Source organism: Dreissena polymorpha, chromosome 2, assembly GCF_020536995.1.
Source record: "Dreissena polymorpha isolate Duluth1 chromosome 2, UMN_Dpol_1.0, whole genome shotgun sequence".
Taxonomy (NCBI): Eukaryota; Metazoa; Mollusca; class Bivalvia; order Myida; family Dreissenidae; genus Dreissena; species Dreissena polymorpha.
The window spans coordinates 123758176-123770688 of NC_068356.1; the positions used below are offsets into that span (position 1 = coordinate 123758176).

Genomic DNA, 12513 nt, shown 5'->3' on the forward strand with positions numbered 1-12513 from the left:
TTGTGCTTTCAATACTAAACATAGCATTCTATGTATCATCACATTGCTTAACTGAATTAAGTATACATGGCAAAAGTGCGTTTCAGTTATTGTTTTTCTTTCTTTACCTTAAAATCTTGCAAAAAGATCACATTTTAATAATGTACTTCTTACAAAACGCATTTTTGGATTTCGCAATTTGCGATAATAAAATAGTATATCGATAATTTCATTTACAGTTTTAAATTAACGGCGTCCATCATAGATCTCTGGGGGACACCTTGATATGTCGCGCGGGGTCTAGCTGGCAGAACATCTGCATTAACTTATTCTATCATCATACAAAGACGCACAGTTCTTGAATGGATAGAGCATTTCTGTGAAATGTCCCACACAAACAAGACCCTCACTTAGCAGTGCATATGGGTTTGAAAGTATGCGTCCTAAAACTGGCAGCCCCGACAAAGGCTCTGAATGAAACGCTTACCATATGACACAATTACGTTTACAGCTGGCGTTCCGCGTATAATGCACCACAGTATTCAGACATTATCATGATAAGAACCCGCAAGGATCAAAAACACTCCGGAATTAATGTATGACACAAACACAATAGAAAATGCTCAACAATTCATACACTTGGGTAACATTCAGTATAAATGCAGTAAATTTCTTTTTAATGGTACACTCCTGTCGCTAGCCCACTCAACTAACGATCCTTCAAGTTTGTATCATATGACTGTCGCGAAGAGATATACCACGTGCGTTCTCCCTCGCGCACTCTTAGGCTGCCAACTATGGAACCGATAAGTAGCAGCGACATAAGCCAGTCGAAAATAGCGCACCACTATTGTCTCAAACGGGCACAGGGGCATCCTTAAGTCTTTCCTGAATTGCTCGGACATGGTCATACGCCTCCTGGGCGTAGAGTTAATTCAGGCGATTTTCGACAAGCCAATGTTGCAGTCTCTGTGTTCACTATGTCAGGTACACCAGGAATCATTCGTTCCATCCTTCTTGTTAACAGAACGAGCACTCAGACTCGGCAAGCTGTGGTTACCTTCCTTATGTAGCTCGCATTCTTTAGAAGTATAGTTTGTCGTCCTACTAGGAAACATTCAAGTCAATTGGTGACTTCCATACCAAAGACATGTGGAGACGAATCTTAACACAGCGCATTTCATGACATGAAGAGGCAAAGAAGCGATAAGTAATACACTATTTTGATGACTACCATAATTTTTGATTCCTTCATAAAAATCAGAAGACTGCTTACATTTGCCGGACTGCATTACGCTAATTGGCCAAAGTATTGTTTATCTTGTTCCTCTGGACATACCATCAACACGCCTGCACCATGCCCTGGTGAATCAATAGTCTTAAGATGAACTTAGGACCTACAAACATCGCGAATCCTGTCTAAACGAAGTGTGGAGATATAGGCCGAGATTTATTGCATAAACGTTGAATTCATTTGCTGTAGGAATCGGGTACCCAAATTTTTTAGTAATTTGAAACCAAACCATCTATTATGGTGTGTCTGCCATTATAGAGTTCTAAGGGATTATTAAAATGTGTATGTGAAGTTCAAATAACCATGGTCAAAGATTTCGTATAAAAAAATTGTTGATACCGTGCAAAGAATTCGAAAATGGAAAGCATTAATTGTATAAACAAGAGAACTACACAACCGTATCGGATAAAAGAGTCAATGTGTGGTTAGTTTAATAAATTTGAAGTAAAAGAAACATAGTATAATAAAAACATCTTTTTACTCATATGCGTTAATAACACCAGATGACAAAAAAGTGTCGCGTAGGAATAAGTTTTTTACTCCACAACTGTTCTGTAGTTACAAACAACCATCTTTCTCACGCTGTGTTAATTCGTCTCACGGCCTTTCATTATCCTTCTAAATGTTTAACCTATTTATGCCTAGTGGACTCTCCCATCCTTCTAAATTGGATCAATGTATTTAAAAAATTAGGATGTCTAGTATATTTATTTCTATATTTAGAATATTTCTTACAGAAATTCCTTAAAGCAAACAGCGCAGACCCTGATGAGACGCCGCATCATAACAGTTACAGAAATATCGCGTTTCAACGAACAAAATCGAATTCATTAAAAGCACCTATTATCCTTATGAAACTGATAAGTTTCGCTTATTTCTCTATGAAGGTTTTTGTTTGCATTAGCTTAATTCTGAGTTTATCATAAATTACCATCAACCGGTTGGTTAACCATATCATAATTATTTATTTACATGTTTATAAATGCGCGCCTTTTAAGGGGTATTGCTGCAGTTTTGCTGATTTTAAATGACATAAATGGATTTTTTTTTATGTCAAATAGAATTCTGCAAAACTGCTCAAATATGTTCATCTGCGTATTGTCATAATAAAACACAAGTAAAAAAGGGGGTCGCCGCACTTTTAAGAGAGATTTTTTGTTTTAATTATCCCTACCGTCTAGACGTCAAATTTCATAAAATACGGCAATAAGGCAAAACCCAAGAAAATAGTACCGGTACACAGATTGTTAGAAATATGAATAAAGATTAAAAATTGTTTACAATCTTAACTGGGATCACAACAGCTTACTAAAAGACATTAATACAAAACAATATTTAATCACAAACATAATACCATACAGTATCAAACTCGACCATAATCATTAATAACTAACATGTTCACAGATTTCGGCATGTTTTAAAGTTTGTGTTTAAATGCTTTAAATTGATAAATGTAAACAACAGGACTAAAGAGCTCCAGTATAAAACAAGAATGAAATTAAAGAAAGAAAAAAATGTTTAAAAAAACGTTATGCCCATCTGGGATCGAACCACTGACAATTGTATTATGAACCAACTCGGTCATTTCTGATGATACTGATAACAAAAATATTAAGCTGTGATAATAGCATCATCGGTGTTGATATAAATATATCCTCGGTTAAATAAACTTCCGCAACACCCCTACTTAGTGTACCAAATTATTAGAAATACTATATACCCATTTGATGACGTGAATGTCTCATATATTTCAACTCCATTAAACATTGTCGTGCCATCCAAAATTCTCATGGGGGTGTTGCAATCTATTAACATAAACACAAAATCTGCATGACGATTCATATAATCTTATATACTCGAATGAATAATGCATTCAAAAGGCTATACATGCGATAAATACATTTTACCGTTTATTTTTTCAATCGTTTGAAAACCACGACCATACATGTACTTGTGCGAAGAAAATGCTTAAGGCAATATTTTGTTTTATTTTATGGATACGTTAGTTGGATACAAATAAAGACCTACAGCAATTAATGCCCACTGCAGTGCAAGGTAAGCTGACATAGGTGTGCTTGCAATTGGCGATGTCCGTTTCGTTTCCAGAGCAAGTATATCCATGGTGAATCAATTGCGCACCATTTCCGTGAAAACGTCCATTCGTGTATATAGAGATGTTACTTTAATAGACAGCATTAACATAATATTTAAGTATGGCGTGTTGAAATGTGAATTGTAGTAATGTTGAAATAATATGATAATGTTAAGTAAATGTACTTCTACGTTTTTAATATAATTATAGTTTCTGTAGTTACAGAGGAAACATTTAAGTTAACAAATTAACGTCTAATTATGAAATAGCTAACCTTCTTTCAAATCTAAGCATGTTGCATACGATCTGCGCCGTCTTGTTATCAAAGTGATTAGAACAAACCGTTTTCCACTTCGATTCTTGACGTAACTCAAGGCGACCAGAATATTCGGTTGGGCCATCTATTAGTCGGAGTTCCGTGTCTGTTCGAAGTACAAAAAAACATCACTTTATTAGAGCATAACGATTTAAGTTTTTTTGTTCATTAAACTGTGTTGTATGATATCAATTCATACGAGTAAAACACTATAATTTAATTGTGTGATTGCGATAAAGATGGTTTTAAAATAGAAGCAAAGCAATGGATCATACATAAACTACTGTATATAAACATTTTTAAACACCATTTAACGTTTGAACAACCGGTTTATTTTAGATTGACATACTGCACTCGACAGCTGCATCCTCGTTGTGATGACATGTATTGCTTGTACCCCAGGGGCGCGATTTACAATCGGATATGTCGACTTCCTCACCTTGACAATTCATGTCATCGACAACTATTTTTCCTTGTCCTTCACCGTAGTAAGCCCCCGTCAATGATTTAGCATTACTGAATTCACAATGCACAAATGTATATGCTTGCATGATGAGGATTGTCATCGTGAAAAAAATAATGTGAAACCAACGAATATATCTAGGCAATACATTAAACAGTGTCATTTAATATTAGTGTGATAAACATATAACTATGTTCCATTCTTCTAACCTAGTACCGAATCCGAGCATGCGGCAAATCACTTTGGCTTCCACGTCGTCAAAGCTGTCATCACACACTGTCCCCCATGCGTCATTGTGAAAAACTTCCACGCGACCGGATTGCTGGCTGGTACCATTCACAAGTCGAATTAGAGTTTCTGAACAGAGGGATCATAAATAATGCAGTTTTCCTGCGTGTATATGCGTTTTACTGACAGATTAATTTATAAGTGGCGTAAACCCATATTTGTTTTTGTAATCTTACACACAAAAAACAGTTTTGTTTGATTCTTTTATATTTGTGTTTTCGTTTTATAAGAAGCTAAGATAATATTCTCTGATCGATAATTCGTTCGTCAGAATGATCAAAACAAAGCTCAAAATTAGATAGAAAAAGAACGTTAATCGAAACACATGTCATCAAATGAAGTCAACTCACTACAATCTACTGCTGCAACAGTTGAAGCAGAGCAAGTGGCTTGTCGTTTGCGACACATGGATATATCGATTTTGTTTCCGGTGCAATAATACGCCGTTGAACTAATAGACGACAAATCAGATTTCGACCTCGCAGACATCACATAGGATCCACTAAATCAGTAAATACATAAACGTATTGTTTGAATCCCAAACACCACTGTTTTAGTAATAGCGAAACGCAACCCGTCTAATATGCTGATTTACAGCGTTAGTTAGAAGCAAATATAGTTTTGGTCAGATAAAAGAAAGACAACATTGTTCCTATGTTTCTACAGATAGCATTTTATTATAATATTTGCGAACTTACTTTGCACTGTATCCCAACATTCGGCATATAACCTTAGCTTCTGATTGTGTGAAATTATCAGCGCACAGGGGTTGCCAAATTCCGGTAATGTTCACTTCAACTTGCCCATCATGCGGCGTGGATCCGTGCTCAATGCGCACGTGCGTCCCTGTAAGGTGATTTAACGTGTATACTATTTTTTATACGTAGAAGACAATGAAGCAGCCATGGAGCGGAATTCGAGATTTTAACGAATTAGTTTTATTAAACAATATTTAAAAATAACATCATTTGGGCTGATGTGTTTTAATTTCTTTTAAGTGAGTCATTTTCCACTTGACGATGTCATGAATTGTTTCAGTTGTTAAGGCCTATATCTAAGTAACATTCAAACGTTCTTGACAATTTAATTTAATTCTGATATAAATAACAGAGTGGGTTACAAAACATATTATTTTTATGAGAGACTAATGAAACTCCGGCAACATAATCAGAACACAAATGTATTATTAGTGACACATTTCCTAAATGAATTAAACTGATGAAACTTTATACAGAAATGACGCCATTTGAAAAAAAAGAAGACATTTTACCCTCAAAACGTTTTTCCGAGTTGTAAGTCATACAGTATGTTGAATATGAATACTATTGTAATGCTAAGATATTTGCAAGTTCAAACACTCGTTGTGACTGTAAACACGGCCGATACATTCACATCATTTACTTAACACTTAATATATATAAATATAAAATAAAGGACAAACACATTACGACAATCGACGCCAATATCTTCTGAGGGCGAGCAGTCGGTAGTTTCCCAGGCCTGGTGTGAACAGTCCGCAATGTCAGTTTCATTACCAAGGCAACTTAAACTGTCCAGCAATATGTTCCCATTTCCAGGCCCATACACGGATGGTGGAATATCTTTGGCTGTTCTATGATTAAAATGTAAATACATTTTTAATAACGTATGTTTGAAAGCATAGTTTACTTATTATTAAAAAGCATTCATTAATGTACATTGTAAAAACCAAATTGCAACCATTTTGTTTTATGGGAAGTTTAAATATGTGCCATTTAATTTTAAGTTATAAAGTTATAAAAATTTAATAACATAATTTTATAACATAGCAATTTCACACGTCAATAAATTGTTAAATTAAACCGGTGCTTTATTATTTTTTTTTAGATTACTGTGTGTCCGTGAATCCTATCATCCTGCAGACGACCTTGGCGCTACATAGCAATCGATACAATAAACAAACTTTTAGCTGTTTACATAAATGTTCAAAAAGTTATTAATATAACATACTCCGTAGTTGATATTAATTAGCTGCTGAACGGAAATGTATAATATAAAATCGTACCTGCGTAACACTGCAACAAACCTAGTACGGTCAAGCATCTTTGCGCTATTCCATTCCAATCATGACAAATGTTGGCAACACTGCCCCTTATCCTAAATTTATATCGGACGATATGAAAACACTCGACAAATTGGATTTGAGCATTCTACAATGGACTGATAACACAAGTCACATTTTTAAAATGCCGAACCACATCTTCACTATGATTTTGAAAGGCGGATCAGAGCATGTTGTGTACAGTAAATTTTGCGATTTGTTTCCGTGTAAATCCTATCATTGTAATGTTTATAAAGATGTAAATATAAAGAGTTTTGGGAGAATGATTATTGATGTTTTTGTGATCATTTATAGTCGGTTGTGCGGTTCGACAGCGTATCAACTAGTTTTAACCAAGCCGAATGTTTTGCAGCGTCCGTTCTTCGGCAGTAAACACCGTTGAATGGTTTTTATGTTTGGTGTTATTTTGCATCTGTTTCCTTGTAATGTATATACAAGTCTAGCGGATTGTAAACTATTTTTGTCCTGATGAAAATGTCTCTTGAGTGTCATATTCACATTGTTTTTATATTGTAAGAATGCATTTTAATTATTATTTATAAGGTTGCAACATTATATCCTTACTTTTAAGGATTAAATAATTGATAAATTAAACAGTAGCGATTTGTGAAAAAACATGGCGAGTTCTTGTTTAAAATCATAATCATCAAAAAAATATATTCACAGATATTCAGCGGCTGTGGTTTTTAAATCGGAAATGTACATGCTAGATTTATTAAGATGCTAAAACCTGGCATAAGTCTGATTTGCTTGTGCTTTTCTGGTAAGATTAAAGGTAAGTGTATCTGCTCTTTAGAAAAAAACAACTTATGCGCTTACGATTTAAATTGAAATGTTGACGTTGTAAAATATAACTTTTGATTTTGAGCAAGGTCAAATGGAGTAAAAAAGCTTCGTTGTAAAAACGTATTGATGAAGTTTTGAAATATCGGTACGTTTGACACACGCTAAGAATTATCCTTATTAGCAAACGCGTTATTTTCTATCACATGGTTATTTGGCTGCTCAACTTGAATTATAATTTTCTTAATGTACTTACTTTACTATTATTATATTATTATTATACCGGATTTATATAGCGCCCTTTTCACGCAAGACTGCACGTTCAAAGGCGCTTTACATATGAACAATGACGTATCGCAGATACGAATAGATTTTGCAACACTGTTTCAAAAGAAATCGATTAAAACTACTCAATTATACTATAAAACTACTCTATTATAACTATACTATAAGTACTACGTAAAAACATGCACATTAACCATAGATTAGAAACTTAAACTATAAGTACTAGGTAAAAAATAAAAAAATATGACAAACCATGATTTCGTGGGGAATTGTGGATGATAAAGTAACTCATAAAGATTAAATGCTTCAAATGCGTTTCATGTTTAAGAACACATGAAAACAAGATTGAATAAATTAACATTTTTTGCATTCGTGTGGTTCATTCTGAAGTATTCTTACTGAACGATTTAAGTGTTGTTGACCAAAGTTCAAATCGCTCGTTCGTTGAAATCACATCCTTTTAGATTATAATATCTGTTAAATAGTGACATGCTTGTTTTACGGAGACATTTTAAAAATTATCTTACACTTATATGCATTGAAAGCAACACTGCAACTTCCTTTGCACATTGTAAATAAAAAAAGCATATAATAATATTTTATTCTCTAAAATCCACGCGGATGGTTACAATAGTTTTGTTCTTGGTGATGTCTCTGCAGTTTATGTTGTCTTATGTTTATGTCTCATCGTTTTCTGTGAATAAGTGATTCGATCGATTCGCATCATTACAAACTGCATGGCATAGTTTGATGCAGATTTTGGTTCTATTTTCATCGTTCTTTGTTACAAATGCAAATTATATAATACAAGAAGACTTTGAATTTAATAAAACAAATTGTCTGTTTTAGCTGAAATTGCACCCAATCATTTGCTATTTATTAAGTCAACAGTGTTCCTTCGCTATCAGAAATTTTCGAATCAATCACTTAATATTAACAAATCTACAATGCGGAACATAAATTGTATAGTATCATCAGTGCGTTCGACGTATGTGCCAACATATTCACTCAGAAGTGATAAAACAAAATAACCCCTTCCATTACTGCTGCATTCCTGAAAGGCATTTCATAAAAACTAGGTATGTTTATCGTCTTTATTAAGACCACATGCATAGATCTAAGCCGTCATTCAGCCTATAAACGACCACTTCCTGATTTGCTTATCAATCATTGAATCGCACGATGCATTAAAATGTGCAACTTCTCATGAAAGCGAAAACCTTGGTACTTTTATACTGAAAAGGTTAATGATCATATATATGATAAGTTTATTGCGTTTTGCAATGTACTTTAAGATAACAACTATACACTTTGCTGGAGTTTATACAAGCAATTTAAACCAGTAAAATCTCATTATTATGATATAAATAAAACTTAAACCGTTACCAAATTACATTTTTTTTTTATACGTTGTTGGTTTTCGTGACATTTATGTTTTAATTTAAGTGGACATTTAATCAGCATAGTCAACGAATTGATATTGCACTTGTGCATTTTCACGTTTCACGTCCTCAGCCACACCGGTTTATTATGCCTCTTAATTCATGTTTTATTAAAATATTTAAATCTATTTTCTTTTAAAGAAGAGTACATACTTTTGTCAATTATAGACAGGACATTATTGAGAATTTAGAGGACAATGTCTACCTAAAGACTAGATGAACCAAGGTTTTTATACTGAGAGTGAAACCAATAATTTTAACAATAAAACTGGAAAAAGTTTGGGAAGAAGAAATGCAAGAAAGTGACAAAGCCTGTTGTCAAAAGATGCAGACATGTTTATTCCTTCTCAACGACATGCGCCAGGAAACGGAATATTTCTTAGACCTGGCTCAATTAGCATGATAAACAGGTTGCCTTTAAAATGCAAATTACCAAAAGCACATTTTAAGTGAATGTATTCTATTTATTAAATATATATGTTCATGTTTTCAATTTCTTCATATTATCGAAGAACAGTTCAAGCAGTGAAATTTAGTTTGACCGAACAAGTAAAACAGGGATATCCTGGTGTCGGTCAATTCATGTTTCAGTGGATTTATGAGTATTGCTTGTAAGCATAAATAAGCGTTAACCGAGATATAATCATTAAGAAAAAAACGGATCACTTATCACTTCACTAAGTAACGTGCGTATAAATTCATACGAAAAGTCGACAAGCGCCGCAAGTTGCAACGCCATATCTGAATCGTCTGAGATATCATTATTGTAACCGCCAAGAGGCACCGACTACCTGGATACATATTTTCATAACCTTTCCGGGGTCAAGGTAATTTCTCCGACAAGTGAAATACATCATTCGGTGACACGTTAATTACAACGATAAATTGTAAACTTATTAAATAAGTGTAGGTGGGCACTTGTCGAATTTTATTAAAAACAGTGTACACGAACTCAGCAAATACTAATACAAACTCCCATGTATCAATTTATATTTTGTAATTTTCTATTAAAGATAACTTTTCATCTCACTCGTTAGTGTCATACACTATAGACCATTTTCCAAACACCGCTCTGGATTAATTGACAATTATTCAACGCAGATCTTCATAACATAGTTAATTATCCAGCGTGGTTTTCCATTAAATTGACAATTACCCAACGCAATTCTGAATTACATAAACACATATTTATCGTAGATCTGTATAGAAAAAAATCCAACGCGGATCTGCATTGCATACAACATTGTCAAACACGAATCTGAATAACATAGACAGTTACCTAACGTGGATTTTCATTAAATAGACAATTACCCATCGCGAATCTGCATTTTATCGAAATCCAACTCGGATCTGCATTACCTAGCCATTTATCACACGCGCCTCTGCATTATAGACAATTATCAAACTCGGACCTGCATAACATAGCCATTTATCACACGCGCCTCTGCATAAAAGATAATTATCCGACTCGGATCTGCATAAGTGAGATAATTATCCCACGCGGCTCTGCATTATTGACACTCATACAACTCGGATCTGCATTATAATGCGGTTCTGCAATACATAGTTACTTTTAACTCGGGTCTGCATCACATAGATTATTACCAATGGCGTATCTGCAACACATAGACAATTATCCAACGCGGATCAGATTTACACACACACCAATCGCTTATCCAATGCGGATCTGCATTACATAGACAATTTTCCAGCTTGGATGTGAATAACAAAGACAGCACAAATAGGAATTATATCGACAAAAGTACAACGTGGATCAGAATTTCGTGGCTATTCATCCCACGCGCCTCTTCAATATTGACAATTATCCGACTAAGATGTGCATAACAAGGGGACTAATCCCACGCGGCTCTACATTCTCGACAATCCTTCGAATCAGATCTGCATACTATAGACAATTATCAAACGCGGCTCTGCAATACATAGACAATAATCCAACGCGGACCTGCAATACATAGACAATTATCCAACGCGGGCCTTCAATACATAGACAATTATCAAACGCGGGCCTGCAATACATAGAAAATTATCAAACGCGGGCCTGCAATACATAGGCAATTATCAAACGCGGGCCTGCAATACATAGAAAATTATCAAACGCGGGCCTGCAATACATAGACAATTATCAAACGCGGGCCTGCAATACATAGAAAATTATCAAACGCGGGCCTGAAATACATAGACGATTATTCAACGCGGACCTTGCAATACATAGACAATTATCCAACGCGGGCCTGCAATACATAGACACTTATACAACGCGGGCTTGCAATACATAGACAATTATCCAACGCGGGCCTGCAATACATAAACAATTATACAACGCGGGTCTGCAATATATAGACAAATATCCAACGCGGGCTTGCAATACATAGACACTTATCCAACACGGGCCTGCAATACACAGACAATTATCCAACGCGGGTCTGCAATACATAGAAAACTATCCAACGCGGGCCTTCAATAAATAGACAATTATCCAACGCGGGCCGGCAATACAAAGACAATTATCTAACGCGGGCCTGCAATACATAGATAATTATACAACGCGGGCCTGCAAAACATAGATTATTATCCAACGCGGGCCTGCAATACATAGATAATTATCTAAAGCGGACCTGCAATACATAGAAAATTATCCAACGCGGGTCTGCAATACATAGACAATTATCCAAACGCGGACCTGCAATACATCCAAACGCGGGCCTTCAATATATAGACAAATATCCAAGGCGAGCCTGCAATACATAGACACTTATCCAACGCGGGCATGCAATACATAGACAATTATCCAACGCGGGCCTGCATCACATGGACAACTTCGCATGGCGGATCTGCAATACATAGACACTAATCCAACGCTGATTAGAATTTAACAGACAATCCCGTTTCTTCTTATTACGGTGCGGACTTGCATTACATAGTCACTTTTTTCCACTCGTAGCTTAAGTACATAGACAATTATCCAAGGCAATCTTAATCGCACAGACATATGTCCAACACGGATATGCATTCCATAGACAATTATCTAAGGCGACACATTCATTACATAGACAGTTATCCTACGCGATCTTCATAATATAGACAGATATTCATCGCGAACGAATCTGCATCACATAGACAATTATCTGATGCGGATCTGCATTACATAGACACTAAGTAGACACTCATCCGACGCGATCTTCATAACATAGGCAGTTATTTATTACGCGCCTGCATTGCATCTCTGTTATCCAACAACACGCGTCTGCTTTACATAGGCAGTTATCCAACACGCGTCTGCATTTCATTGATAGTTATCAAAAAAGATTTGCATAACAGAACATGTTATTTGCGGTTTAAGCATATACATCTCATCGTCAAAAAACAATAAATGAAATATCAATACACATGCGTCAAAATAATATTTTAAAATGCATTGTTTTTAAATATATGATGTTTGTGAGAATGTG

At 35.1% G+C, this 12513-nt stretch overlaps 2 protein-coding genes across 5 annotated transcripts in view; one reads left to right on the top strand and one right to left on the bottom strand.

Moving 5' to 3' along the window:
* The window catches only part of LOC127868846 (uncharacterized), a 179708-nt gene that overhangs the window by 113715 nt on the left and 53480 nt on the right, over window positions 1-12513 (top strand). The gene's annotated exons all lie outside the window — the stretch shown is intronic.
* On the bottom strand, window positions 2600-6342 carry LOC127868851 (lysyl oxidase homolog 2-like). Of its 2 annotated transcripts, XM_052410994.1 has the most exons (9): window positions 6304-6342; window positions 5881-6044; window positions 5131-5278; window positions 4783-4934; window positions 4354-4501; window positions 4031-4197; window positions 3640-3787; window positions 3302-3453; window positions 2600-3078 (listed from the first exon to the last, which is right to left on the bottom strand). In XM_052410994.1, exons 1-9 carry the CDS (start codon window positions 6324-6326, stop codon window positions 2957-2959), a joined length of 1224 nt encoding a protein of 407 aa, XP_052266954.1. In that variant the 5' UTR covers window positions 6327-6342; the 3' UTR covers window positions 2600-2956. The 2 variants fall into 2 exon arrangements, with proteins under 2 accessions (XP_052266954.1, XP_052266955.1); XM_052410995.1 differs by lacking the exon at window positions 2600-3078 and having other exon boundaries at window positions 3317-3453; window positions 3708-3787.

Excerpts from the sequence above, each read along its gene's own strand:
- LOC127868851 (XM_052410994.1), bottom strand. The coding sequence starts at position 6,326 with ATGATAGGATTCACGGACACACA. Across the intron at positions 4,502-4,782 it reads TGTTGCAGCAGTAGATTGTA|AAACTCTAATTCGACTTGTG; the intron begins GTGAGTTGACTT and ends CCCTCTGTTCAG. Across the intron at positions 3,079-3,301 it reads TGCAGTGGGCATTAATTGCT|ATTGCAACACCCCCATGAGA; the intron begins GTAGGTCTTTAT and ends TTATGTTAATAG.